The 27830-nt window shown below is 41.4% G+C and overlaps 8 protein-coding genes across 11 annotated transcripts; 4 read left to right on the top strand and 4 right to left on the bottom strand.

Moving 5' to 3' along the window:
• Positions 1-8651: 8651 nt before the first annotated feature.
• On the top strand, positions 8652-9063 carry BDBG_07051 (uncharacterized protein; the record flags this gene model as incomplete). Its single annotated transcript, XM_002622494.2, has 2 exons — positions 8652-8685; positions 8765-9063. The coding sequence occupies 2 exons, from the start codon at positions 8652-8654 to the stop codon at positions 9061-9063; spliced, it is 333 nt and encodes a 110-aa protein (XP_002622540.1).
• A 2576-nt stretch (positions 9064-11639) lies between these two features.
• On the bottom strand, positions 11640-15535 carry BDBG_07049 (protein kinase C substrate 80K-H). Its single transcript, XM_002622492.2, has 3 exons — positions 15286-15535; positions 14229-15167; positions 11640-14144 (listed from the first exon to the last, which is right to left on the bottom strand). Exons 1-3 carry the CDS (start codon positions 15392-15394, stop codon positions 13486-13488), a joined length of 1707 nt encoding a protein of 568 aa, XP_002622538.1. The 5' UTR covers positions 15395-15535; the 3' UTR covers positions 11640-13485.
• A 75-nt stretch (positions 15536-15610) lies between these two features.
• Positions 15611-18958, top strand: BDBG_07048 (DUF602 domain-containing protein). The gene is made up of 3 exons (XM_002622491.2): positions 15611-15708; positions 15760-16210; positions 16289-18958. The coding sequence occupies exons 1-3, from the start codon at positions 15689-15691 to the stop codon at positions 16781-16783; spliced, it is 966 nt and encodes a 321-aa protein (XP_002622537.1). The 5' UTR covers positions 15611-15688; the 3' UTR covers positions 16784-18958.
• Positions 17155-19568, bottom strand: BDBG_07047 (uncharacterized protein). The gene is made up of 3 exons (XM_002622490.2): positions 19025-19568; positions 18426-18876; positions 17155-18285 (listed from the first exon to the last, which is right to left on the bottom strand). The coding sequence occupies exons 1-3, from the start codon at positions 19504-19506 to the stop codon at positions 17992-17994; spliced, it is 1227 nt and encodes a 408-aa protein (XP_002622536.1). The 5' UTR covers positions 19507-19568; the 3' UTR covers positions 17155-17991.
• A 98-nt stretch (positions 19569-19666) lies between these two features.
• Positions 19667-21663, bottom strand: BDBG_07046 (acetyl-CoA acyltransferase). The gene has a single exon (XM_002622489.2). The coding sequence runs from the start codon at positions 21199-21201 to the stop codon at positions 19960-19962; it is 1242 nt and encodes a 413-aa protein (XP_002622535.1). The 5' UTR covers positions 21202-21663; the 3' UTR covers positions 19667-19959.
• Positions 19678-23822, top strand: BDBG_17542. Of its 2 annotated transcripts, none has more exons than XM_031725239.1 (2): positions 19678-22758; positions 22836-23822. In XM_031725239.1, exon 2 carries the CDS (start codon positions 22908-22910, stop codon positions 23397-23399), a length of 492 nt encoding a protein of 163 aa, XP_031579947.1. In that variant the 5' UTR covers positions 19678-22758; positions 22836-22907; the 3' UTR covers positions 23400-23822. The 2 variants fall into 2 exon arrangements, with proteins under 2 accessions (XP_031579947.1, XP_031579948.1); XM_031725240.1 differs by having other exon boundaries at positions 21544-22758; positions 22833-23822.
• On the bottom strand, positions 23736-25898 carry BDBG_07045 (uncharacterized protein). The gene is made up of 2 exons (XM_002622488.2): positions 25548-25898; positions 23736-25420 (listed from the first exon to the last, which is right to left on the bottom strand). The coding sequence occupies exons 1-2, from the start codon at positions 25626-25628 to the stop codon at positions 24320-24322; spliced, it is 1182 nt and encodes a 393-aa protein (XP_002622534.2). The 5' UTR covers positions 25629-25898; the 3' UTR covers positions 23736-24319.
• A 279-nt stretch (positions 25899-26177) lies between these two features.
• On the top strand, positions 26178-27827 carry BDBG_17541. Of its 3 annotated transcripts, none has more exons than XM_031725236.1 (2): positions 26178-26423; positions 26477-27827. In XM_031725236.1, exon 2 carries the CDS (start codon positions 27282-27284, stop codon positions 27687-27689), a length of 408 nt encoding a protein of 135 aa, XP_031579944.1. In that variant the 5' UTR covers positions 26178-26423; positions 26477-27281; the 3' UTR covers positions 27690-27827. The 3 variants fall into 3 exon arrangements, with proteins under 3 accessions (XP_031579944.1, XP_031579946.1, XP_031579945.1); XM_031725238.1 differs by having other exon boundaries at positions 26213-26418; positions 26574-27827; XM_031725237.1 differs by having other exon boundaries at positions 26213-26418.
• Positions 27828-27830: the final 3 nt, after the last annotated feature.

Below are 27830 nucleotides of genomic sequence, written 5' to 3'. Positions count from 1 at the left end.
GTTTCATCTTAATTAACTAATATCTTCAGATTCAAGAGTCAGTGCTCTTAGTTCATTCAGTGAGTATCTGTTATATTGAATGATATATCTTGCTCTCATTATGAGAGGGCATCTGTCATCGAGTTCTGACTGTCAGAACAGTAGTGTATTGTAAAATGAAAGTAGTTTAAGAACTCAGATCATTGTATCTGTTATTTAATAAGTTTACAGATAGTTGTGAAGTGCTTGAGATTCTTATGATCTGTGATTATCTCAAATTCAGAGATGCTTTAAAATTCAGAGTCTCATTCTTCTAGATAGTGTACAATTATAAGAAGTTTCTTATCATAGATCTCATAGTTGCATTCAGTGAGACTTAGTTTCTTAGATATGAAGATACATGATTATAAGACATTTTCATTATCATATTACAATATAGCTTCTTCTATGACATAGTCAGAGAAATCAGCTTCAATAACAATCTTATGATCAGAATTGAATATTATCAGTAGAGAGATATTAATGAACATCTTCTTCATCTGTGTAAATGCAGCTTCAGTGTCTGCTGATCATTGAAATACTGAGTCTTTCTTAGTAAGTTCTGTAAGTAATCTTGTGATATCTGAGAAGTTTCATATAAATCACTGATAGAAGTTAGTAAATTCAATGAAGCTTTGTACATCTTTCATAGTGTACAGAGTCTTTCATTCAAGAATAGCAGAGATCTTCTCAGAATTCATTCAGATTTCCTTATCAGCTTCTATAATAAAGTCTAGATATTTTGTACTTTTAATTTTAAAATCATACTTATCTATGTCTATCAGCAGTTCTGCTTTCTGTAGTTATTATAATATCTTTCACATATGTTCTTGATATTCTTTCCTGAATTCATCAGTGAAGATGAGAATATCATTGAAATATGCAGATATGAATTTATTAAGAAAGTCTCAGAGTGCTCAGTTGATATACTTCTGAAATGTACTGAGAGTATTAGTCAGTTCAAAAGATGTGACTACTCATTTCAAGAGATCATATTGTGTTCAGAATACTGTAAGTCACTTATCTTCTTCAGTGATGTGAATTTTATAAAACACAGTAATGACATCTAACTTTATAAACTATTGAGCTTGTTCAATACAGGCTAGAGTTTCATTGATAAGAGATAAAGAATAATAGTTCTTTCTTATTAATCTGTTCAATTCTTGATAATTCACACAGAATCAGAGTTCTTCACCTGGTTTCTTTGCAAAGAGAATAGAGACTGTGATGAAAGAGTTACTAATATATATAAATTCTTTATTTAACAGATCATTGAGTGTCTTTTGAAGAAGAAGAAGTTCATCTCAGAACATATTATAAAGAGAGTCTTATAATGATTCAGAGTTCTTACTGTTCATCTTTTCTAACTTAATACTGTGATTCACTTCTGAGTCTTGTAAGAGAGATAGATTTGTAATATTATTATCTTATCAGAAGATATCTAGATATTCATGATATTATTAAGAGAGTTTTGTATAAGAATCTGTTATTATAACATGATATAACTTTTCTAGAGTCTTTTTAATATTGATCAGACTGGTGAAATAGATTGATATATAATTCTGTTATCAGTGATCTTGTCAGTGACTCTGTTAACAGTTTTGATGACAACTTCTTTTTCAGAGTATTTCATAAGTATTGACAGAGATCTGTGTAAGATTCATAGTCTTGTGAATATCATCTTCATGAATTCTATCATCATTAGAGAATATCAAGCTCCTGTTTCAAGCATTCAATAAAATGTCTTATTCAGATAGTCAGACAAGTTCTAACATAAGATTATAATCAAGATTATCAACTTCATATGTGTAGATATCTTCATGTTAATGTTCTTTCACATCTATGTTTAGTTTCATCATGTAACAGATACAAACATCTTTTAAATTATTAAATTCTGTAAGAAGTCAGGGTTTTGATAAGAAGATACACTGAAGATTATAATATCTTATGACTGAAGATTTTATCATTGTATAGTGATATAGACTGCTATCTATCATGACTTTCATATTATATATTATATATGTTATTGATCACAGTAGATACAAGAATCACATTCATTGTTATTTTCTCTTTAAATTATTATTATCTGATCTCTTCAAGCTTCTGTTTGTGAATTTGAACAGAAGCTAATCTTTTCCCTGTTTCATCAGAGTATTCTTGTAGTTATCTTCTGAATCTTTCTTCACTGCAATGTGATTGACATGAACAGGTGCTGATTCATTCTTCAAATGAGAAGACACTAATCTTTCTCTCAATTAAGAAGATGCTGATCTTTCTCTTAAGTGTGAAGGCACATAGATTGATCAGTAGTTGAAAGCAATGTGTTCTAATCAGTTACAGTTGATGTATACTTCATGTTGACATCAATTAGTGACTTTCTTGAGAGTGATCTCAGAGACTTAAAAGCCTGTTTGAACAGCAGAAACTCTTGCTTATGCATAGACATTTGAATCTATTCAGTTCATAGCATCTGTATCATTGCTGTTTTTCAGCACAGATGTATAAGTGACTGAGATGTAATATCTTCTGTCACTGTTCTGTATACTCTTAAGCTTGATAAGACAGTCATTCAATATTCAGAGCTGTGTGCAGAAATCTTTATAAGTCTGATCTTTATCTACACTTACAAGAGCCTGTAAGAGTTTGAAAGTTAATGTCTTTTTAAGCATACTAATCTTTATTTGATTCTCTCAAGATTGATCACCTGCTTCTAGAATCTTGATATTGAAGTCAGAAATGAATGTTATAAGAGAAGTGTTTCTCTATCAGACACTCTATAATCAATCTAATATCTTCTGTTGTATGACAGTGTCTCAGAACAGAATATTAAGATGTTTCATGATATTATCAGATTTTTGTAATACTGATTTACATACTTTCATTCATGAATGAAACTTCTGTTTCATATAATTCTTCAATTATTCATTGATATATCAATCTTGATTGATTAGTGAACTAATAACATCTTTATTCATACTCAGTTTTGTGAGCATTTTCATTCTTCATAATGAGTAGAGAGTGAGATCAGAAGTATTAAAATATACAGAAACATCTAAGCATTCTTTCAGTGCTTTTATAGATGCTGAAGTTGTATGAGTTAATCATTGAATTTCTTTATATTGAAGCTGTTGAGTGGCATGCATATCAGCTATCTATTGTTATTATAGTTTCAACATTACTTAAAGTCACTGTGATATTATATCTATGCTCACACTCAAGGGTTCTCTCATATTATCATTAGACATGATTATATTATTTATCAGATATGTGATATCTGTGAAATCTGAAGAAGTATAATTATATGAATATCTCATACATCTGAGTGTCAGAACTCTCAGGTCTTTCACTAACATTCTCTTGTAAAATCTTATTACAGGGTCAGAGTGACTGGTAAGCAAGCTTCTATCCGAGAACTCAGTGTCTACTTAACTATTTGACTGTTTCTCTATTTCTTACATGTTGTTACATGTTCAGATATCTCAATGAATAATCATTTCTAATAAGAAGATAATGTGTGAATAATCATTTCTAATAAGAAGATGATGAACATTTTTCTAGTATAAGAGACCTACACTGAATAGATTGATATAATACTGATAGATCTTATATAACAAAGAGAAAAATGTTAGAGAAGAAAAGAAAGAGAAAGTGTAAGAATCAGTGATTGAAGTGAATATTTATATGTGTATATAATGATGTATATAATGAAGCTTCAGAGCGGAAGAATCTATACGCGTTCATGACGGCTGAGAATCAGTGATCAAGAATGACTGAGAATTGAAGTGTATATGTTTGAGAATGAAGTGATTGAAATCTGTGAAGTGTAATGAAATAGTCTATATCATTGATCAGGCGCAGCCCGTCACATAAAGCTTCAGAGTGAAAGAATAGAAATTTCATGAGTTTTTTAACTGAGAATCAGTGACTGAGAATTGAAGCTTTCAGTGAAATCTGTGAAGTGTAATGAAATAGTCTATATAATTGATCAGATATAGCTTATCACAGAATGTATTATTTTTATCTGAATATAGACTTTGCAGAATGATAAAGCTCATTAATTAATAATTCTTATCTCTAAATATGAATCTATCATTATTTTTATAATATTCACAGACTTTAAATGTTCTAGCTTTTAATATTATTACATTATTACAAGTTCTATAATCTTTATATTATTTCTATCAGATAGTGTTAATATTGTGTCATCTTTTACTTATAATGTATTTACAGGTTTAAAATCATCATTGAGTATAATAAATCAAATTAAGTCTCTGTATATAATCAGTCTTTTCATCTTATAGATATCATTCTTATTTAATCTTGCTATAAATGAGAATATACAGTCAGAAGATATAATAAACATAGTATAATTATTCTTATATATTAACTGCTTATAGATATAACTCTGATGTATAAGCTTACTTATACTCATAAGATTCACTTCTAACTTCAGAATATAGTAGATATTACTTAACAGTATATTCACTTCTTTCACTGAAATCTTTGTATCTTCTATAGCTGTAGCAGAGATCACTGTTTTATCTATTATTTTCAACATTACTTTCATCTTCTGAGATTTTACTATAATAAGATCTCTGTGAGATATGATATGAGTATCTGATTCAGAGTCTAGAATTTAGATATCTTTTTCTATCTAATTACTTATATAGATTTTTTCTTTAATATAAAATACTTACTTTATAATATTATAAACAGAAGTTAAATCTATATTCTCTGCATTCTTATCTTTATTCTTATTTCTATTGATATTGAAATTCAAATTCAAAGAATGTTTCTTAAAGAATTTCTTTCAACAGTCAGTCTGAATATAATTAATCTTTTGATAATAATAGTATATGACATGTCTTTATATTATTATCTCTATATTCAGATTTAAATTTAACATTTTTATTCTTATCTTTCTCTTTATTCTTATCTTTCTTATTCTTGTCTTGCGCGTTGTTGATAGAGTTTTTAGATATATCAGTACTTATCTTATTAGCAGTAGAGAGCTGTAAAAGAATATTATAACACAGGCTTATAAAATCATTCTTTAAGAGTTGAGTATTATTCTTATCAATTTGATTTATTTAATTTCTTATAAATGAGACTTAATCTCTATTAACTTCTGTAAGTAGTCTGTTGAAAAACATGACATCTGAGATCTTATATTCTAGATGTATGTAGTCAGTTCTTATAGTAATTAATTATTTAATAAAAGCTCTGTTAGATTCTTTACTTTTAAAAATTATTTTAATAAGCTCTTTAAATAAACAAGTTCTGTATATAGCAGGCTTCTCAGAAAAGTTATTCTCTATAATAGTTTATAAAGTATAAGCTGATAATTTAAACTTCTTAAGTATAGTAAAATAAGTTTTGATCTGCAGAGTAATTGCAGATTATATATAATTATATAATTAAAGATTATATTCTTTTCAGAAATATTATATTATTATTATTATTATTATTATTATTATTCTTTCATTACACTTATATGCAAGCGGAGCTTATGATGAGTCCTTGCGTGATGTTAAATACAGGTCAAGTGTTAATTATACAGAAGGAAATACAGATATTAAGATCACATCAAGATAATAAGAACATAGAAAAATACAAAGAAGTAACAATTAAATACATGTGATAATAACTTCCCAGCTCAGAAACATAGAGTGATTCATTGAAGTAATTTGTATATCTCTGTATTTATTAGAAACCTGAGATTAAACTGACCGTGTGACCGTGTCTGAGACCAGGACCAGATTTTTTGATAGTTTCATTACCAATTCAACTGATCCCATTACACAGTTTTAACATTAGATAGTAGTCTCATACTGTTTCAGTGAGACTTACTGTCTACTCTTGTCACATTTTTCAAATGAGACCATGATTTTCACTTCTCAATTTAAATTATTTTTATTGCTTTAAATGACTTTAAATCTCATTTGAGTGTTATCAAAAAGTGTTACTTTTTAAAAAATTAAAAATAGTCTAAAAAAAACCTTAAAATGTCTAAAAATAGTAACTTTATGCTAAGAATGAGACTAAATGAGACCAAATGAGATCACTTTCTCATTTTTTTCAAGTCATGATTTCATTTTAAGATCTGATATATAGTCACTTTACATGTTTTTTTGATAGTCAGTCCCAGCGGGATTCACGCCAAGAAATGTATGAGACCAGATCAAATGAGATCAAATGTGAAATTCATAGTCCCAGCGGCCAGTTTATCTGAGATGCTTGAGTTCTGAATTTAATGTATTCCCTGCGGGTTTCAAACCCACATGCCTTGATTTCTCATATCAAGGCACTATCAGATAACTGTATTAACTATTCAGTCACCAGGGCAGAAATATTGTATATTTATAGTAACATTCTTATTAAGATTATTATCTTTAAGAATATTATCAGTTTTAGACTGTTCTGTAGTTAAAAGAATTTCCTCTCTTTATATTAAGTAGTTAATAAATTTAATAAGAACTATTAATTTTTTAATAAGTCTTACTTAGCTTCTGAATTCTTTAAAAACTTTTATTATAATAGATATCTTCTCTTTCTATTAAAGATATTCTATCAGATCTGCTTTTATTTTATTATTTATAGAGTCATCTCTACTGATCTTTATTTACTCAATCTTATACTGAAGTCTTGTAATTTCTAGTTTTATATAAGTCTTCTTACTTACTAAGCTATTATTATTTCAGTTACTTAAGCTCTCTATATTATCTGATATCTCACTGATATCTTTAACTAAGTCTTTATATTTATTAAACTTATTAAACTGTTTCTCTGTAATAGTTTTATCTGACTTAAATATTTCAGAAGCTGTCTTTTAATTTATTATTAATATTAATAGTAATCTATAATCTTGTATTTACTACTCTGATATTTTCTCATTTCTTTATCTTGAAAATATGTATTTTTTTATTAAGTCAGATATCTTTCTAAATCTTAAACTAATTATAAGTTTAATTAATTAATAAATTATTTAGACATGCTTATAATAATATATAAAGATATTAATTTAGCATATTATTACAGTTATTTATTACTTATAAAGAGTTTTATAATTTCTTAAAGAATAATATTATTATATTATAATCTAACTATGTGAGTTACACTAAATAGATTGAAGTAACACGTGATTAGAGTAGATGTAGTAATTATTAACAGTAGATGTAGTAATTATAAATAGTAGATATAGTAATCATTAATAATTTATAGACTACTAAGATAAAAGAGCTTAGTTATTATTAGTACACTGCTGATAGAAGAGTTAATTAATCACAGAACTCTTAATATTTCTTCTTAAATCAGCTATTACAGAGTATAGTACTTTCTCTCAGTAACTCTCTTTAGTAACTTCTTATAATAACTTCTTTTAATAGTGAACTCAGTCAGTTCTAGAGCTTATGAAACTTCTAAGACATACTTCTAAAATGTCTCTTAACACTGTTAAAATGTTCAGAGTATTTATTAGAAATTTTTAAGTTTATTCTGAGATTGAACTCATGCATGTTGATCATAGTGAGACTCACACTTAACAGTCTCATAATCTGTAGACTACTGAGGTAAAAGAGCTCAGTTATCATCAGTATACTGCTGATAGAAGAGCTGATTAACTGCAGAACTCTTAACATCTTCTCTCAGATCAGCTATTACAGAGTACAGTACTTTCTCTTAGTAACTCTCTTCAGTGATCTTCTCACAATGGCTTCTTTTTAATAGTGAACTCAGTCAGTTTTAGAGCTCACAGAACTTCTAGAGCACACTTCTGAGATGTCTCTTAACACTGTTAAAATGTCCAGAGTATTTGTTAGGAATTTTTAAGTTCATTCTGGGATTGAACTCATACATGTTGATCACAGTGGGGCTCACGCTTAACAGTCTCATAACCTGTAGGCTACTGGGGCAAAAGAGCTCAGTCACCACCAGCGCACTGCTGGTAGAAGGGCCGACCAACCGCGGGACCCCCAACACAATTCTCCAATCCACGTGACCGTTGGCGTGGCTTTGGCTTTGCTGTTGGGGCAACACCAGCACCAGCATGGGCTCATATCAGTGTTAGCATTTTATTTTCTCCTTCATTGATTCCGTTCCTCAAGGACTCATCCGCTAGAAGAAGATCGGTGGCTTGTAGTGCTAAAAATATAAAAACAAGTCTAGCCATTCAGCCTCGGAACTGTAGATTCCTCAGTTCTCGATATGGATGAACAAGGGAAGCGGTGAGCTCTGGAGTCATGTTCATTGGTGACAAGATGAAGGCCCGTGGAAACACGAGGTTTCTGCACTAGAATATTTGACAACGGAGGTCCGCTGCCAAATCTTCGCACATTTCAAACCCCAAGTTCGTGATAGTGGATTCCTCAACAGCAGAGCCTCGCCGTGTAAGATATGAGCTCTCTGACCGAAGGCTTGAGAAGGATTGACTCTCTCCGATAGTGCTGGAACTAAACGAACCCCATACGTTCTAAAAATCGAAGAGTTGGAGTCTGGAGCGATCTCATGGATATTTAAACAGGGTGGAATCAGCCCTTTCCTGGGAGGACGTCAATTTAAAGCAACCGCCTTCAAAATATCAATTTCCCAGATTCGCATACCTATATCCCTCGAGATAAATCGGGTCTTCATCCAGCATGAGTGCTGCATATCTTCGGACGCAAATTCTTGGTGAGTTCATCGCACCCTTTGGAAGCCACCTCGTGCGTCACCGATTGCTTTACAGACTACTAACTCTTGAATTATGAAGCAAATGCCAAATTCCTCTATGGCCCAGAGAAGAAGTTTGAGATCATAACCGGGCTCGTGTTCCTCGGCATGTACGGAAACATTCAAGCAAGCAATGCAATTCTTGTAACGACAGACGCGGACGCTGGAACCTTCCGAACGCACCTTGTTGGTACTCCCAAGGAGCATATCGATGACGCGATGATGGAGCTGCATAATGAGGTCACGAAGAAGATTTATGAGAAGTTGTCTGTGGGTTTGGACGAAAATGCTGCGATAGAGGCTGGAGAGACAGTTATTGAAGGGACGCTGGATTGGTGAGAGGCCTGCAGGATGACATGGGGATAGTTGGTTTGATGGGATTTCAACCCAAGCATGATCCGTAAAAACGGCTTTAGCTTTCAATAAAATGATTAACACAAGCTGATTTCGAAGTCCCTTATGTCAACTGTTCTTGACATTCGCATGCAAACCCAACATTGTTGGCCAAGTAAAATGCAAAGATTTGGGCCTTTTCATGATAATCTACTCCCTGATCCGTTGATATTTTCAGTCAATTTCCCTCCAAGTCATTGTGGGGAGGCTTCAAAACAATCCTTCAAGGCCAGGGCGGTGGTTCGCGGCCCCATTAACTGCCAATGGCCGGGAAACCACGGCAAGCGAGAGAAGTGGACTCAAGTGTGCCACGTATTTACACAGCTTGATGTTTTAAGCGGATAAAGAACAGGGGGGCAGGAAGTTCCTTGGTCGAAAAAGATATGAAATCATCATCCATCACAGATTTAGTAATGCTTGAATTGCCCATACAAGCATCAGAAATATCGAGAATTCCCAACGGGAGTACTCAAAAGAAAATACGCCTCGTCAACAGGCAAAACGGCTCGAATAATATGGCCAATAGCGGCGACTTGAGGGGCTCCCAGGGCGGACGCCTTTTTGGACTTGTGCATGCCAAAGCTTCTTCTCGATTCCGCAGCTGCAGGCTGCCACGACACAGGTGGAGCTCTCTAGAGGGTCTGTAATAAGTCGTGTGCAGAGAGAGTGTGTTTCAAGTTTTTGACGGGAGCTTGCTGGAACGAAGGAAGGGGGGTTGATCGAGGAAGTCTGCTTATATAAGCATATGCGAACACTCTTGGTAAACTTGCCCGGGCTGGACTGACATCATTCAGCATCAAACGACATCACTCTCCAAGCTACCAGCCCGGTTATGCCACACACAATCGTAAATGGCCCGGATAAAAGGAGAAGCACCTAGTTTTGTCAAAGCAGACCCTGTCCCGCCACGGATGTGACATCCCAACCAACGCTTCTGGTTCTCCTCTTCGGTGTACTCTCATTGGGCTATGAGATAATGGTATTCCGATGCCAATCTCAACCTCCCGGCAGCCCAATAAGCATTTGGGAGATGGAGGCCTAAACGTGGATCACAAGTCCCACTCCGTGGGCTGTTTGCGGAAAATGCGCTGTTTTTTGCTCGCTTAGCCTGGTTGACACGCGATAGGAATTGCGATGCTATTTCCCATCACGGGATGCTAGAAATATGCCTACTAGCATGGAGAATCGTCAGAATCCAGCATGGAGCGCTAACCTACAGGGGCCTGCCAGGTAAAATTAAATATCTTGATTTCTGATTCATCCTTTTGATTCCCTAGGATCTAAACGAAGGTGTGGGCGCTGCACAGACTCTCAGAGAGGGAGTTGGAACCTAGTGGCGTGGAAGCACTAGAATTGCATTCGGCACTGTTCAAAGTGGGCGGCTCATGATCTCAGCGGTACCGGGAAATAGAAATGTGATATTGTGGAAGTTGGAAGGCCGAAACTCCACACATCAACTTTTTGCTTTTTGATTCCCTCCCCTTGGAGGCATTTTAATTCGATATCATTTCCAATGAGCGCAGGCAACGGTGAGGCAATGGTGAGACAAGGAACAGGGGCCAGCAAATCTCTCCCCACACTTACCATTCCCAACAGTCTTTCTCTCATCGTGATTTATAAATTATAACCCAAGCAGCCTGAAGAAGGGTTGTTTACCACAGTCTGCATCATCACACCTCTTCTCCGCCCCGCTAGCGTCCGGTTGGGTCCGCGCACGTGCAATCAGGTGGGCGAAACATATGGAAAGGGAAGGGCACCTGGAATATAAAAAAGCGGTTCGTTTCCCCCTCTTCCTCTAGAAATCTTTCCCTTCACTATTCTCAAGACTAGCTTCGTTGACAATAATACATTTAAAGGCAATCCAAAAATCTTACCGAATTTCAAAACAAATTCATCACCCATCTACCCATCCAAAAATGTCTCCCTGCAACTGCAACTGCTGTGCCGGCGACTGCAACTCCTGCAGCTGCACCAGCTGCTCTGTGAGTTGATATAAAAACAGGGTTTACTCTTTTGTACACTCATCTGACCATTTTAACAGCACTAAGCAGCTCCCGATGAGCTAGCCTCTCTCTTCCGCCTTTCTCTTCCCTTATACACCGCCATTCCCTGCCGCTGAAAAGGTACCTTAACGTATCCGAACTCTCCCTACTCGATACGTTCATTCAGTCCACCACTACCGTAGGACGGGAAAGGCGCTCTATCCTAAACGTTTCCACCTGCGTCCACTCCACTTGGATTCGTGACCGCGAATTAGAGGAGGAAAATATGTTCAAACTACGGAAGAAATACCTCTAGCTCTCGGAAATTAGCATTTCTTGCTTTCCTTTGTTCCTTCAATTCGACGTATGTTATTGTTGTTATTTTTTATGTTATTTGAGCTTACCCAGTCCTTTTCCGAAATGGGCCAGGGAAGTTCTGAGGAGCAAAGAAGTGGGCATGTTGGTGTCTGGGCTGTGTTGGTACTGAGACGTAGCGAAGTTGCAGAGATACACTTTCATTAAAACAATGAGATCTCAACTACTATTAGTTACATACTCTGAAACAACCTTTAATCTTCATCCATTATAGATTATCGGGGTACTTTTCTTCCCCCGCAAATCAGCCTAAATTAGAATACAACAAGGGCTGAAAGGTCGGCTCAAGCACGCAACCTTCTTTGAGCATCTCGGTTATTTTCCACGTCACATTCCCTGCCCTTCCGGCGCTGGATAAATAGATATGTAGATCTTGTCAGAGCTCATGATACAGCGGGTCATACACGAGAGTTTCGTGGGATGAGCACCACTCTTTTGCTCTTCTTCAGCTACCCCCAATCATCACCAAAGAATAGGAACCAATAATATCCACACCGAACCTTGCTCAAAGTCGAATCTAACCATCTAATAACCGGGGACTTCCAAATCTAAGCAGTGGTGATTTCTGTTATCACTAATCTCCCCCTGCTTAAGACCAAAGGCCTAGGACCTACTAGTGGGTTGGAGCGTGGGGGGAGGGGCAATATAAAGAAAACAAAATATACCCTAGCCCCGACGTCGCTACGATAGTGGTGTATATGATGCGCACCCTCGTCCTCGTTCTGAGTCAAATTATTACGTTATCTAGTGAATGCCAGTAACTCTACTTTATTGGTGTTATTGTTGAGCCTTGAATCGTCGATATAGCGACGTGCTTGGGTTGGGATTGGAGTAGGTAGGAGGGCAGGGGTAGGGCCCGGAGGGGGGGAGTGTGGGGTAACATGAGCGCAAAAGATCGAGTTTAGAATAGAATCAGGGCCACACAACGGGCGTTAGACTGACAAGGCATGTAAATACGAGCAAGGCATGCATGGGGATGAGAGTACCCGCCACCTATCCCTTCCTTGGGAGTATCAAAACCATGACATTTTCAATCCGCAAGTGCGAGGAAAAAATCACTTCTTTTCCTTCTGCTAAACCCCAACAGTTTCACAGCTGTAGAAAGTTCAAGGATCATGTTTTGGGTCTGAGGAGACCGCATTTGGGCGGATAGGGCGTCAGGAAGGTGAGTGAAAAAGGGGACAAAAGAAATAAAAAGAAAAAGGCTTCAAACACGTAAAAGAATAGAGAGAAAAATCAGAATAGGAGACAAAAAATATACCAAAAATTTTTAACTTCGACATTAGCATATACGGTACTTGGCGAGAGACAGACCCTTGTCCGAGGCAGGATTCTGCAAAGAGAAACAGAATGTTGAAAAGCGAGACGCCAGGACGGTTGATTAGTTGATTCCATACATTGTTCGCTTCGTTTTCTCACTTTATCCTTGTCGTTGGTCCTGCATATTAAACGATAAGTTCGCTAATATAGGTGAATTCTGCTGACAAGGTCTATTGGCATGATGAGGTCTCAATCAGATTGAACATTTCGAGTAAGTTAGTTACGGAAGAGGCTTTGAGTGGGAAGATGCTTTTTTCCCCCCTTATTTTCATGTGGGATGGTGGAATCGGTAGTGTTTTTGCCCCTGGCGTGTTGTTGTAAGTCGTACATTTTTCCATAGCAATACTGTGATGTACAGTATATCAAACTGAACACATAGGTAGCCCGAGAAGAAAGGCAAAACACGCACAGGAAGTCAAAAGTAGCGGAATATTCCCAAATGGGAGTACAATATAGCTGAGGCGAGGAATGGAAAAATTCAGGATAAAATGACCCAAAAACAGATGATGGAGAAAAGGGGTAATCATAAGACGATATATTCTATGTTTGAAATTGTGTTCAGCATGGCAAGAAGCAGAAAGGAGAAGCAAAGAAAAGGAAGAAAAGAGAAGAATGGAATCCTGTCAAGTTTGTAACAATCCAGTGTAACTAACCAAGCACTATCAAACCATTCTGCTGTACGCTCAATCCTTCAAAGCTCATCTTTGCGACCATCACGGACGTTATTTCCGTTCCTGGAAGGTCCTTCACAGGCCGCTGGGGTCGTCACAAACATACTGTATACACATTTTTCGTCTTCCGTGACTTTCGAGATCTCATCCTGCTCTCCACACTCCAAAACAATCTTTGTTGAACGCGCAGGGCCGTTCCAGCATGTTTGTCCATTGGTGTATTCCAGAGCTATCTTTTCCTGAGGAACGACTTTGCCAGCTGCGTTCTGCTCGTCGACAGTCACGGTTGTAAACGCAGAAAACGTGCCCATAGTCGTGTAGGATCCACCTTTTTTGGGTATCTGCTTGGTTTTCTCCAGCCAACAGAGTTCATATGTATATTCACCCGAGTCTTTAGATATGCATGAGCCTTTCATCGAGCGAAATACGGAATCCCGTCCATAGTCCTTGTCCAGGTCTAATTTGTGGTCGTCTAGCTGAGAGCGAATATTATTCAAGGATGATTCTTCAGCGGAAACCGCATTCCGGGCTTCTGTCACGGCTCTGGGCTCTGTGGCATCTGAGTCGCTACTGGTATCGGCAACGATGCCATTCGATACCAAAATCGACCGGAGTTGGAGAGCTTTGTCTTCCAAGTAGTTAACCAATGAATCGGGAAAATAGGCGGCGACTTTGTAGACTGGAGAACTTGTATTAGCATCATCCGGTGGCTTTAAATAGAACAGGATGCTTCAAAAATAGATGAAAATAAAAAGAAACTCACGAAGGCTAATTTCAGACTCCCCATCTTGTTCATTTTCCCAATGATCCCAGTTGATACCTGAATTTTCACTGTCCGGCTTGCATATTTCATCCAAGTCTCGATTAAGAGTTTCGTCACCGTGGCTACCTTTGTCGTCACGCGCAGCGTAATCCTCCCAGGCGCGGACAGCACGCTTTACTCCTTCATCGTTAAAGTTGGGATTGTATTCTTCCTTGAATTTTGATAGGATAGCCTCAAGTTGGTTAACTCGCGCCAAATTCTCATCCCTTTCACGGAGAACCTCCACCAATGCTCCTCGCAACTCTTCAACCCTCTCCTTGGCCAGTCCAGCAAGAACGTTAACTTTGCCCTTCTTTTGCCCCTTCACCACTTTACCCCTTTCCTTGGCCCGGACTGCTTCGAGCGCGTCTTTGAGGTTCTGCACCTTCATCTCTGAAGCTTTAATTTCCACCTCAAGATCTGAGATGCGATCTTCTACCTCCTTTCGTAATCTAGCTGCAGCTTTAACAAGCTCTCCCCTCTTCCTCACTGCAGCAGTCAGAGATTTTTGTCTCTTTTCTTCATTCTTTCGCCATTCCTTTCCAATCTCCTTGCACCTGTTTTCGCATTTTACACCACCAACCCGGGCCCATTCATCGCTACCGTCGCAGCAGACGTCATAGTCGCAAACGCCATCATTGACTCGCTGGAATGATATGAATGATGGTCTGTGGCCTTTATTTATGCAGTAGAAACCGGGGAGAGCTGGGGCACGATTGGCCCCATCGTCTCTAAGGCCAGATGGAGAGAAATTTGATATATAGGCGCATGCTGAGGTGCCCGGTTCGTCACTGCCATCAGGACAGTCGCAGTAATCATCGTTCACTGTGGAGAAGGGGATTTGAACAGAGGGGTTGGAAATGCAGGCGAATGTGGAAGTGTCCTTGTAGTATTTGGCAACTAGTGTTTTTAGTTAATCAAATGTTAGCTAACTAATTGTAATGTGGAGTGTCATAGTTTGTGAAGAGAAGTGAAATATAGCTGCAGGCAATTCAAGCACAGTCTTGTATACACTTACACTCAGGACCTACTCCTCGAGGGCGTGCGGAGGCATCACTTCCCACCACACCAATGGCAGAACATATGGTTACGCCCAAAGCAACGAAGAGATTGCCGGAGTGTTTCATGATGGCAGCATTGGGTCTACTGTGAAGCCGCTCACGGTTCCAACACTGTCGTTGATATCAGACCAAGTTGGAGCTCTTCACACTTCTGGCCTATCACATACATGCTTGGCGGCTTAGTCATATATAATAACATTATTAATCAATAACTATTAGTTCTCGGAGCTTAAAAACTATTAGCCGATCTCCCTCTACCCAACCGGTGTCTTGAATTTGCCGCCGAAATCGCGAACTCTTCCCAACGTCAACCGCCAACTATTTCATTGCTACTGGAGAATCATAACCAAGCTAGAAATCATGGGTAATGATGGCGGGAGGTAAGTTTGCATGCGCCCAGAAAGAGACTTCATATTCTTACTCGCATATAGTATTCCGAAGCGATGCGAACTGGTCAAGTCTGCCGCTCGCAACCCCACAGCCGCTGAGCTTAAAGAAACCCTACGCGAACACTTAGAGCATTACTGGTCGACTTGTCCTCTCTCGCATAAACAGCTACTTGCGCCTATAGTATCCGATTCCGCTGGAAATCTTTATAACAAGGACGCTATATTAAAGTTCCTCATGCCAGCAGATGACGCCGAAGATATCAGCTCGAAAGACGACTGCGAAGAGATATTGAAAGGAAGAGTCAAGGGACTCCGCGATATTGTTGAGGTAAAGTTCGAGATCGACGATGATGCAAACGGTAAAAAGCGCAAGGTCTGCCCGATCACTCGTAAAGAGCTGGGTCCAAATGTGAAGGCTGTATACATTGTTCCCTGCGGCCATGCGTTCTCCGAAGAGGCGATCCGAGAAATGAAATCCGACAACTGCTTACAGGTTCGTATATATGTTATCCTTTTTCTTTTTTTTTTTTCCTGTTCTCCTAGACGGTCATTAACCTATGAGATTTTTTAGTGTAACGAGCCCTACCTTCTCGAGAACATCATTCCAATTCTCCCGTCACAAGACGCTGAAAAGAAGCGGTTGATATCTCGTGTGCAAGATTTAAATAGCCGGGGTTTGACACACTCACTTAAGAAGGCCCCTGGCTCTAAAAAGAAACGGAAGAAGAACGGGAGTAGCGCTGAGTCGGGTGCCACAGCTACCGATTTTGACGCACGTCCTGGCGTCGATGGCACAACAAATACAGCCAAACCTCCATCTGCACCTAATATTAGGCCTGATAGCAGGACCTCCACACCAGTACCTTCGGGAATTAAGAACGCTGCAACAGCGAGATTAACAGCACGAGTACTAGAGGAAGAGAGGGAACGCAATAAACGCCGAAAAATGATGGGCGACAACGAAACCATACGAAGCCTCTTCACATCCGACTCAACGAGAGAGCGCGGAAAGGACACAGATTTCATGACCAGAGGCTATTCAATACCAGCAGGGGCGAAAAGATGAGGTTCTGAAACACGTTCAAACCTTCAACCGGTCACTCCACACTTGCCAGAAGACTACCACCTGCACCAGCAGCACCAATCGGGTTTCCTCAACTCCTGCCCGTGCTGATGTATTTGAGCTTGAGCCTCAGAAAACTGCATGGGCCACACACTACATTCCAAGCTTCGGCGCTTTGGATGGCCCACCACGCTTAAGAAAAACATATCGCCCTTCGTTCATAAATTTGTAGCAAGATCCACGATTGTCCCGTCGAAGTTAATCTGGGTCTTAGCCCGTCGGCTACATAAATACAAGTGACTGGTGATATCATCTAGCAGCCATCAGCACTCTATATAAGGTCTAGATGTCGGGCTCTTCGAGAGACAAAACAAACCTTCTTGTGACGGTTTGACGGTGACATTAGAGAGAAACTTTATAAATGGTCTCTCTAGCAGTTGCAGAGGTTCGGAAAGTCGACATCTGTAATTTCCGGGGGCGGAGCCGAATTTTGCGGAACCTGAGCTGTGGAAACCCTCTCATACCAGCATTACCCGTCTTTCTGACACTGCATTCGCATATGAATTTGTACGGCTAGCAGCACCATGCGATTACGACCGCAATGTGGCTTGTAAATGGCGTGCGAACTTTTGAAATGCTTGTCCAACAAAATTGCGGTGGGCTTAGAGTGTCATGAATAAACAGTATACGGAAAGGAATCAAACTCAACAACGGGCAGGCAACAGTGGGAAACTTGTGCGGAGCCGATACTGTGGTCCATGTTATGTTCTTTGTAGGATTGGACAGATAGAATTCAATATATTGAATAACCATCTTTGAGTTGAATTTTTGGACTCTTGAGTGAAGCTGTAATTATTCCCCTAGAATATAGCGAGCGTGGTAAGAAATACTCAAAGTGCGCAAGCGCTTTCACCCATTTCATAGTTCATAGACAACTTCTAAGTTTTTAAACCAGACCTACAGATATATTCATACAGATTAGCATGACAAAAAAAATAACCAGAAAGGAAAAGCAGGAAGTTCCGAACGTAGATAGAACAAATCCAAAGCAATAGTCTACATGCGCCCGCCAACTGAAAAGTGGTACACAATTCCCCGCCACTCTTCACATCACCGCACTCCAATCAATCTATGATCAGGTTCCCCTTAATAGCCAACGGATTAACCAAACCCGCCAATCTTCACCGCTCTCTTTCTCATCACCACGTCCCTCAAGCCCTCGCCCGACCAGTAACCGGCAAACCCCTCCTCGTCAACTCCTCCTCAATAATCTTCCAGCGCCCAATCTCCTTCTCCTTATCGATCGGCGTGTATCTCCTATCCATGATCTTGACGTTGGGCAGGCTGGTAAGACGTTTATCCTTAAGGAGGTGCTCTGCCAGCTTCTTCGGCTTCGGCTTCGAGACTTCAGAGAGGAAGCTCATAAGTCGTGATGGTTTGGTGATTTTGGCCACTTCTGGGTCTGGGATGCGGTAGCCGGCTAATTGGCTGGCGCGTTTGAGATACTATTTTTGTTTTGTTTTTGTGTCAGTTCTGCTAATGTTGGGTGGGGAGATGAGGAGGGGCGAAAAAGGAGGGGACGAGAATAAATCCCTGTGATTGTCATATGTATTATTTACAACAGCCGGGAGATGGACGAGCTTACAGCAAATTTGAACTCGGGGTCTGAAAGAGGCATGCCGAGGAACCCGAGATTCGTAGGACGGTAGGGTCTTGGGTCATTAGTATCCATTTCGTCTTGTCTGGCCTCCTCAGGCAGAGTCTCGTCCGCCTGGGTGGATTCCGCAGCAAAGTCGACTTCTTCCGCTCCCGCTTCAGCGCTATCTTCTACTGGTTCATAAAGTTGTGAAAACCATTCATATATAGTTTTCTTCGCTTCCTCGCTAGGGAAAGTCAGGGATGCAGTAGCGAAATCGGTAGTTGGCGTCACCTCCGCCTGGTTAATGATAGAGAGGATCTCATCTTCGTAGCCCATGATATTGCAGCCGTCTGTGAGAGGCTTGTTCATGGTTTTCAAGATGAGTATTTCGACCATGGTTTGGTGGAGGATTTGGTAGAATTTGGTGCGGGAGGTGACTTTCTCGATGCTCATAAATCTGTAAGAGGCAGTTAGAATACAACTGGAGGCATGCTTTCCCATTCGACCGAAGGGGATCTTCAGAAGCAAGTGGAAAATGCATCGCTCCGTGTGCATTGTTGAACACGACGATAGCATAGAGGGATTGACATGTATAGTAAACGTACGGTGCAAAAAAATCCTCGGCCTTAGGAGGATTCTCCCACCATTGCTCCGCGCCAACCTGTCTTAAACCATCCCAGGTATCCGCACTCTTATATTCCGCTCGTTCTTTTTCTTCAGCAGTGGCAATACGCACTCCCTGCTCATCCTCTCCCAACTCAGATGCGAGGTAAGGGTCCGCCTTTGACAGTTCTTCTGGTTCGACATAGTCTAGCTGGCTTTCACTTCCGTACGGATCCTTGACTCCCGGGGGATTGTCGGTTCCCCATAGCTTCCTCCGCAGTTTTTCAGTCACAGGAAGGTCGCCGTTACCGTTACTTTGGCTGCTGTTTGATGGGGTGTACTGGCGAAATTGGAATCGGTGGTTGATAGATCGAAAGGACTGGGGCAGGCATTGGCGTCTGCAGGTCGAACAGACGTATAACGCACTAGATATTCTAGAGGGCGCCCCCTCTAATGGAGCCAACAGGCGTGCTGGTAGTGACATTGTTGGCGTTTTCGTTGACTTCGTCGTTGAAGGTTTTTTCGATTTTTCTCCGCAAGAGAAAACGGAGCTGCTGAAAATGACATGGATCACGTGATTCTCTCCTAAAAGCACTACTCTACTGCGGAAGAACCGAAACTACAGAAAGATATTGGAGGGATAATCCGGTAATAAAGGAAGTAAATTGCTTAAATATGATTATAGAACTATATATATCCTTTCATACGTCTTCAACCAATGTTCTTTATTACGCCAACTATAGAACTTTGATAGCGTCGCACACTCCCTCCCGACTATCTAACCGCATTTCAAGAGCCAGCAAGCAACAGATCCAGATTGCTCGGGGTAGGAGTCTGGTGTATCGCAAGGTGAAGAAAATTGACTGCAACTCAGGATACAAAGAAAAAGGTTGAAATGAAAAGGATAACCCGAAAATGACACAATCCAGCCAAAACTCTATTCCCGGACAAATACACTTGCCATCCCCATACCGGTTCCTATGCACATACTTACTACTCCAACCTGCTCCCCATGCCTCTCCATCTCGGGAAGCAGAGTCGCAAGCTGCCTCGCACCCGTTGCTCCCAGCGGGTGCCCCAATGCAATTGCTCCGCCATTGGGATTAACTTTACTTTCATCGATGCCAAGTTTCCGAATGCAGTACACAGCCTGGCTAGCGAAAGCCTCATTGATTTCCCAGATTCCAATGTCGGAAATCGAGAGACCGGTGTGGGAGAGGACTTTTGGGATAGCAACAGAAGGACCGATACCCATCTCATCAGGAGCGCAGCCGGCTACTTGCGTGGACACCCATTTTCCGATGATGCTGGACGTGAGGCCAAGTTCAGCTGCTGTGGAGCGACGCATAAGCAACGTGGCAGCGGCCCCATCGCTGACCTGAGAACTATTTCCAGCGGTGCTTGATCCCGTTGCTGAGAACGCTGGTTTAAGAGCAGCTAGTTTCTCAAGAGAGATCGACGCTCGGACGCCGTCATCTTTAGTGACTGTGATTTCCGTCGCCGGGCCATCCGTCTGACCTTCAGGGAAGATTTTAGTCGTAACGGGTACAATTTCGGTACCGAATAGTCCCTTCTCCTGCGCTGCTGCGGCTTTCTTATGAGACTCCGCAGAAAATAAGTCTTGGTCCTTGCGCGATATTCCATACCGCTCCGCAACATTCTCGGACGTTATTCCCATGGGCATAATGCAATCTCTCGCATCCTTAGACGGCGAGTCGCGCAGCTCCGGCCACAGAACTGTAGGAAGACCCCGAGAACCATAATTGCGCGTCATAGATTCCATGCCCCCGCCAATTCCAACTGATATCGCGCCCACGGAAATCGAGTGTGCAATGGCAGTGATAGCAGCCAATCCAGAGCTGCATTGCCTGCTGACGGTATGGAAAGGAACGGTGTGAGGGAAGCCGGCGTGTATTTGAGCCATTCGAGCTGCCTTTGTGCCACCCAACTCCTGTAGAACACTTCCAATGGCTACGTCGTCGATCAATGCGGGGTCAAGCTTCGGGTTTGCTGCGAGTGTGGCGCGAAGAATGTGGGAAATCAGTTCTTCGGGGCAGGCATCTTTAAACCCGCCCTTTTTGGCCCGGGTGACTGCTGTTCGCAATGAGGAGAGGATGACGACATCGGAGGGGGATTTTTGGAGGATTTGCCGCAGGCCTTTCTGAGCCCTTCCTGACATGATGGCTGTGACTCTGTTCAAGCCAATTTGCGATTAAACGGAAAACAAGGTAGTTCACGGAGGGGATCAAAATTGGATGCTGGGAGGAAGAAATAATGTATAGCCCAGTGAGAGGAAGGAAAGCTAGAAATCATTTGGTGTTGCTAACAGCTGAACTCCTGCAGCTGTGTAGATCGGGTCCCCGCCGGGCTGCCGACGGCGACTAAGCTCTCAACCGAGAGCAAGAACATCCGCTGCTCTGGCTGATTTGTTTCATGCAACCCAACATTCATTCATTAATGGATGGAGCAAAGAAATCATCATTAAGAGGGATCAGCGCACTCAATCCAAAGGCCCGCTCACAATGACTACAATCCTTCACCCATCCCATCCCTCGCTGTCGTTTGTTGGTATCTGGTTGGGAAAATTATCAACTTCAGATGTTGGTGATAGCAAAACCACGTGAGCTGGATCGTTGTGGAGAATTAGAGTTTCGGCTCAAATCTCGGCAATCGCCCTCAGGGCATACCTTCTCTGCCGGTAAAATGTGCCTCTTTTCTAGAAGATAAACCTCCATTGTATGCATCACGTTTTATGTATCCTCATTATGGCAACTGCTATCATTGGATATTCGTCGTGCACAGTACATCGCATCTTCGGAGCCATAAGCAAGCGTCCCGGTTTCCCTTCCAGCCCGCCCGATATGTGTCTATGTGGCCGAGATATCTTGAGGCTGGGGAAGAAATAAAAGACAGCAAAAGGCGGATGCAAATCTCTAGACATTTCTAGTTTGTCCTTCCAGTGATAAGTTAACGAAATAGATACACGGAGATGTCATGAGCAAATGAAATAATAACATGGGCCGATCGAAGCTGGCATGCAGAAATGAGAGCGCGTCTCACGCCGCCCCTGATCTATATTTAGTTACCTTTTTGTCGGTTTTCACCCCTTCAACCTCAACAACCTTCCTAGGTTCTTTCAATATCAAACAATATCCATGAATAAAAAAGAATTGCTGAAACTTCACACTCAAGCGGTTTGCCCCTCTCAGAGAATTACTTTCCCCGGAGTCTGCCTCCCGAGTTTGCCTTTCTATTTTGTGGCTGTCTCGATACGACGACGTCTTCCAGGCAACCGCCGAAGTGTTTAGCGAGGCTGTATCCAGCAAGCGGCTTCTATGCGCATACCCCGCTTAAAGAATGACTCCTCGGAGGGATCAATTATCATCATGGAAGAAGAAGAATGAGGCTGCAATGTTAAAAATATATTTCTGACTCCATCGCGTCGTCGATCTGCCTCGAGGGCCGGAGGGCCGGGATGCCGCAACGCTTGTCGCGTACCCCTACTTGTCATCTGACTAGCCGGTGGATACGATTCACTCAAGGGCCATGGCAGATCCGTATTTCTTCTATCATAAGCATTTTCATATTGCTTCACAAGCAAATTCTACTTCTCCAAACTCTTCTTCATTGAAGTAAGATGTGAGAAATCTTTCAACTTGAGAGGGGGCTATGCATGTCATGTTTGTCACACAGACGAAAAGCAAGGCAGAAACAATACAACTAGCTGGACTAACAGGTAGTTAGTGCAAAATTCCTTTCTCTTTTCTTTCTTTTGGGCTGTGAAGCTCGATGCTAAATATATCAATCAAGTAGGGGATGTTTTGCGGATTTTCCCTCTCAACCTCCCTTGGTCGCTGAAATATCATATCTATATATATATATGGGATGCACCCCAGGACTTACAGAGTTGTTTACTTCGTCTCCTTAGCACAAGTCTTCAAAATCCGTCTTCTGTGTGATTCGATGTCAAAAACCACATATCAACCTTCAGAGTTTACTTTTCATTCAACCTGTTTTTGCCCGTCTACACCAGACCTAACAGCCCCTCAAACCAAAACACAAGAATACTCCCCCTCAGCCCCTCGGCTAAAAACAACAAACCTACATCAACAAAAAAACACCACCAGGCAAAGAAAAGAAGGGAAAATATATATATATATATATACGATGTGCTTCTCCTCCTCGGACAGAGATAACAACACGGAGCCCTACCGCCCTGTCTGTTACGATCCGAAAACAGGCGACCCCATCACATACAACCCGCCAGCCAAAAAGAAGAAGAAGAAGAAGTCGAGGTACGACGGCGGAGGTGGAGGAGGGGGCGGCGGGTATAGCGGTGGTGATGGTGGTGGAGGTGGCGATGGAGGTGGATGTTGACTTTGTTTAGGGAGGTGGGTTCAGGGGATTGAGACGGGGGAGGGGGGACTACAAGCCATTCTATTGTGAAGACGAGGTGGTGTATGAAGGTTTTTGACTTTGATATTACAAACGGTAACGATCATGACGATGATATTTATGAAGTGGGTTTATTATGGAATTATGGAGGGCAAGGACTGGAGCATTGATTATGGTCCATTATTGTTGGATTTTGATGTACACTGCCTGTTTTATTGATTATCTGTTTTCCCTTACGCATTTCTGTTGGCATTTTCTTATATATCATTCTCATACAGTGTTTTTATCATCAAATGTCTCTAACATTCATCTTTTTTACCTCAGCTTTCTTATCAATTTTATTAATCTTAACTTAATTAATTAATTACTACAACTGATACTTTCAATGATGATTCAGAAATTTCCTTCATTTGCAGATTACATTTAGGTATATATATACCTGTTTATATATCCTATCCACTGCTATGCTCACTCATAAAATAACAGTTACAATCAGCTGAATCACAAATAAAAACATCACATGCGTGCATGAATCAAAAAAACCATCATGAACTATATACATGTATAGCTAGAGGTTATAGACACTCACAGGAACAGGAACACAGGTTTTTTGATGTGCATATAAAAACAATTATGATACCTCTTGTTACAAAATGGGGGGAATAGAGAGCTGTAAACAAGAAATGAAACAGACAAGCAAATATACTCAACTTCATAAATCATGATAGAAAAGAACCAAAAAAAAAAAAACAAAAGTAAAACAGAGGGGGTCATTTATCATCAAAGCTTTTAATCTCTAATACATGGAGAAAAGGAAAAGCAAGAAGCAAAGAGAAAGAAAAAAGAAAGGGACAAATCAGGCCGCCCTCCTCTTTCCCCAAAGGAAAAAGGAAAGTTCCAAATCACCCACGAATGATATGGCTATAATGCCCCGGCACACGTCTCTGGCACTTATCGCAATCAGCACGGTAACCCATCGCAATGCTTACTTTTGGCGGGCGGCTGGCTTTGTCTCTCTGGAGAGGGAATATATCGTTATTTGAGAAAGGGAAAATGCCGTTGCATTGCGGAAAGGTGGTTGTCGTTGTTGTAGATTGTTGGGGGGTCCAAGTACGAATGGCTGGGTTACTTGCGATTTGCCAACTGTTATCTTGAGCGATCATGGGTTGGTGGTTACGTTCGGGAAATTTACTATTCCCAGCGGCAGCGGCAGCATGTGCCGCGATGTGATTTAAGGGGTCGTGCTGTGCCCAAGTCTGTTGCTCCAGTTCCGCCGTGGCTGAGGGCTTCCGTTCCCAGGGGAGAGTGAGGAATGAAGATGTTGAGGTATCATCGGTGGTGGTTGAGATATTGGATTTCAAGTCCCGATTAATTGGGGGGAATGTGGTCGTGGGAGAGACTTCATCTTCGCTGATTGGGCTTGGAAGTCTCCGACGACGCCACCAGTCCTCTCCATCAGTCAACGCTGGTAACGAACTAGCAGAGGAAGAAGAAATAGGAATAACGACATCAGCTCTAGCGGAAACGGTAGCGGGGCAAGGTATGAATGCAGAGGTATCATTTGCAATATTGGAATCCTCTCTCATAGTATTGAGGCTCATATTCGCAGTGAAATGCCCATAAATGGGTGTTGCAGTGCGGCCACCACTGATATTGAGAGATTGGACAATCAAACTCTGCGGGATTGGTGACAAGATCGCTGAGTATGGGGTAATGGGGTTCGAAGAGGTACGGGGCGGGTCGGTCATCTCAAGATCTGAGTCGGCGTCGTGGCATGGATGGACTCTGATCGTAAGGAATGGTATGTCATCTTTTTTCGCCATCTGGCCTTGAGGGGGCATGACCATGTATGATGCCGTTCCATTATCGTCATCATCTGAAGATTCGACAGGGGTGATGGTTGGGGGAGAAATATCGGCGGAGGGGAAGAAGTGGTGAGTTTGAGAGAATAGGGTGGTATGTTTTGATGTGAGAGAGGTTCGGAATGGCAGTGGTCGCGGTTTCTAGAGAGAAGTATTAGTATTAGAAAGTTAAAGAACAATCCACAGTGGGAATGGTCGTTATATTCTAAATGAAGAGCCCTCCGTGTTTAGAGAGAAGCAAATGGGGCTTGTGTCCAACAACACATACCTTGCGACCCCGCTCCCAATCCAACTCCGCCTTCTCAAAGTCATCTTCCCGCTGGCGTTTGGCAGATATGCCCGACATCATTTCCACCTCTTCACCAGGAGTGACTACGAAGGCTCGAAAAATATAGAACAGTGTATGGGAGCGGTAGACGTCCCAACAACATCTGTTTGACGCTGTATCTGTAGGGAGTTAAAGGAAGAGAAGGAGTCAATCCAAACAAAGATCGGGGTATTAATGAGCGTGGCAAACGACGACGAGCCAAGGAGAAATGAGCGCTACATGACGTGAGGTTTCAGTGAGCATGATACTGCTCCTGTCTGATCCTTCGAGATAGTTGTTTGAAGATGTCGGCTTGGATGTTGTTGGAACCGGTTGCGGCTCATCCTGAAGCGTCGGGCTGATGATCGGCGCTTACATAAGGGGTTCAAGTCAGAATTGACCAATCATATTGTATGGGCTTGCGGCCAAAAGTAAACGCTAGCCCTAATGTGTCACTAGTGTAAAATAAAGCCGGGGCTGGCGGAGATGGAGAAACATTAATCCATTGCTTACTTTCAAGTCTTGTTTTGATTTAACTACTTTCAGCTTAGTGCATAAATTTTTCAAGAACTAGCTCAAGTATTATTTCTTAACGAATTGGTTTCATGTTATACACCAGGAATTGTTCTAAACAAGGCATTGTTTTCCTGTTGGGATTTGTTTGTCCTCCATCGGGCACGCAAATGTTTTTGCCGTCGACGCTTGAGTTTCCGAGCCAAAACTGTCTCTCAGCTGCTTTCCGAAAAGTATCTACTCCGTATATTAAACTTAAACCGCCTAGAAAGATAGAGTCATATAATTGGCTCGAACTAGCAATTAACAAACTAAAAGAGTAATGTAATTATCAAGCTCTCTGAAATTGGATTTGGGCAAAAGCTGATTGGAAGAAGCTGTTGATCGTCGATTTGGCCCTCATGACTTCCCAAGGCTGAAGATTGGGGAATCAGATCGCATTCTGGCCCGTACTGACCTTTTATTCTTAACCAGTGCAACGAATGTCGTACATCAATGTGGGGCTTGGTAGGTTGAGTTGACATCATCAAACACTCATTTGCGGACTGGCGATAAAACACGCCCTCCTGTTACAGTCATATGAACTGAAGAGTCTAAGTAGACGGGTTCAGTTAGTACTACGTACCTATAAAAGTGGGCTTCACGGACCGCTCTGGTTGACGCCTTGAATTTCTTGTGCAAGTGTTCTTTAAAATGGAGGCGCCGTCGGAAATCATAACCGAGTAATCAATCAATCACAATAGCTCCCCGAACGGATACATTTCCGAAATCGACCTGCCAAACCCTTGAAGCCAAACAAATGCAAGTGAAAGGTTCCGGCAGTGCCGACCGAAACACGGCATGCTACTTGATTCGTATCCTTCGTTTGCAGCTTGCTAGCTGTCTCTGCTTCTGTTCATTCTTCGCAACACCCCACCTCATCGCTTTGTATTACCCACCAAAGAAGGCAGAGTTGGACGAGCTGGCACCATCACTGCAGGATGATTCAACCCACAAGCAACTACACAGCTCCGCCTCCTAAACTGGGTGCTGAGAAGTCCAATTTTGAGAAGAAGATGTGGATGTCCCTAGTCCGGAAAAGAGGGTGGTCGTCCCTGTAGATCAAGGAGCTGGGCAAGGTGCATCAGCATAAAACCCAAAGTTGGGCGCTAGTTCCATTGGCTGCCCAGCGACAACTCAAGCATGACAGTAATAAATCTTACCGGGGCAATTCTGGGGCGGCGATTGCTCGGTGGTGGGGCCGTAGCACCACACCCGGCACCCCAGGAGATCCCTATTTTTGGTTTGACGAAGGGCGAGCTCAATCCTGCAGGCGGATCGCGAATCGGACGGCGCCAGAAATTTTCAACCTTGAGCTGCAGAGCCAATGAAATCGTTGAGCTCCGAAGACCTCCTTTGAGAAAGGCAATTGAATGCTCTGTAACAATGGCATGGGCAGATGGATCCCGGGAGACAACTGCAAGCCCAAACCTTGTCCAGCTGCCTGTTATCCCAACCCATCAGAAATGCGGATCCGACACATCCCAACTTGAAATTATGGACTTGTCTAAGTTCTTACGGCTGGCTGGCTTTTGTGGGGGGCTGGCCTGAAGATCGTTCTGCTCGCTGAGTGAATCTGACCAGTCGGAGAGTGTGGGTTTCGCAGCTGGCTGGTCTGAAAAGGCTTTTGTACTCGCGAACAGCAAAAAAATGGCGGGATGGTGCATATCACGTGATGTGACACTGGAGGCT

The sequence above is a fragment of the Blastomyces gilchristii genome (assembly GCF_000003855.2).
Source record: "Blastomyces gilchristii SLH14081 genomic scaffold supercont1.17, whole genome shotgun sequence".
Classification (NCBI taxonomy): domain Eukaryota; kingdom Fungi; phylum Ascomycota; class Eurotiomycetes; order Onygenales; family Ajellomycetaceae; genus Blastomyces; species Blastomyces gilchristii.
Note: the sequence above shows the minus strand (reverse complement) of the source record. Positions and strands in the feature narration are given on the sequence as shown.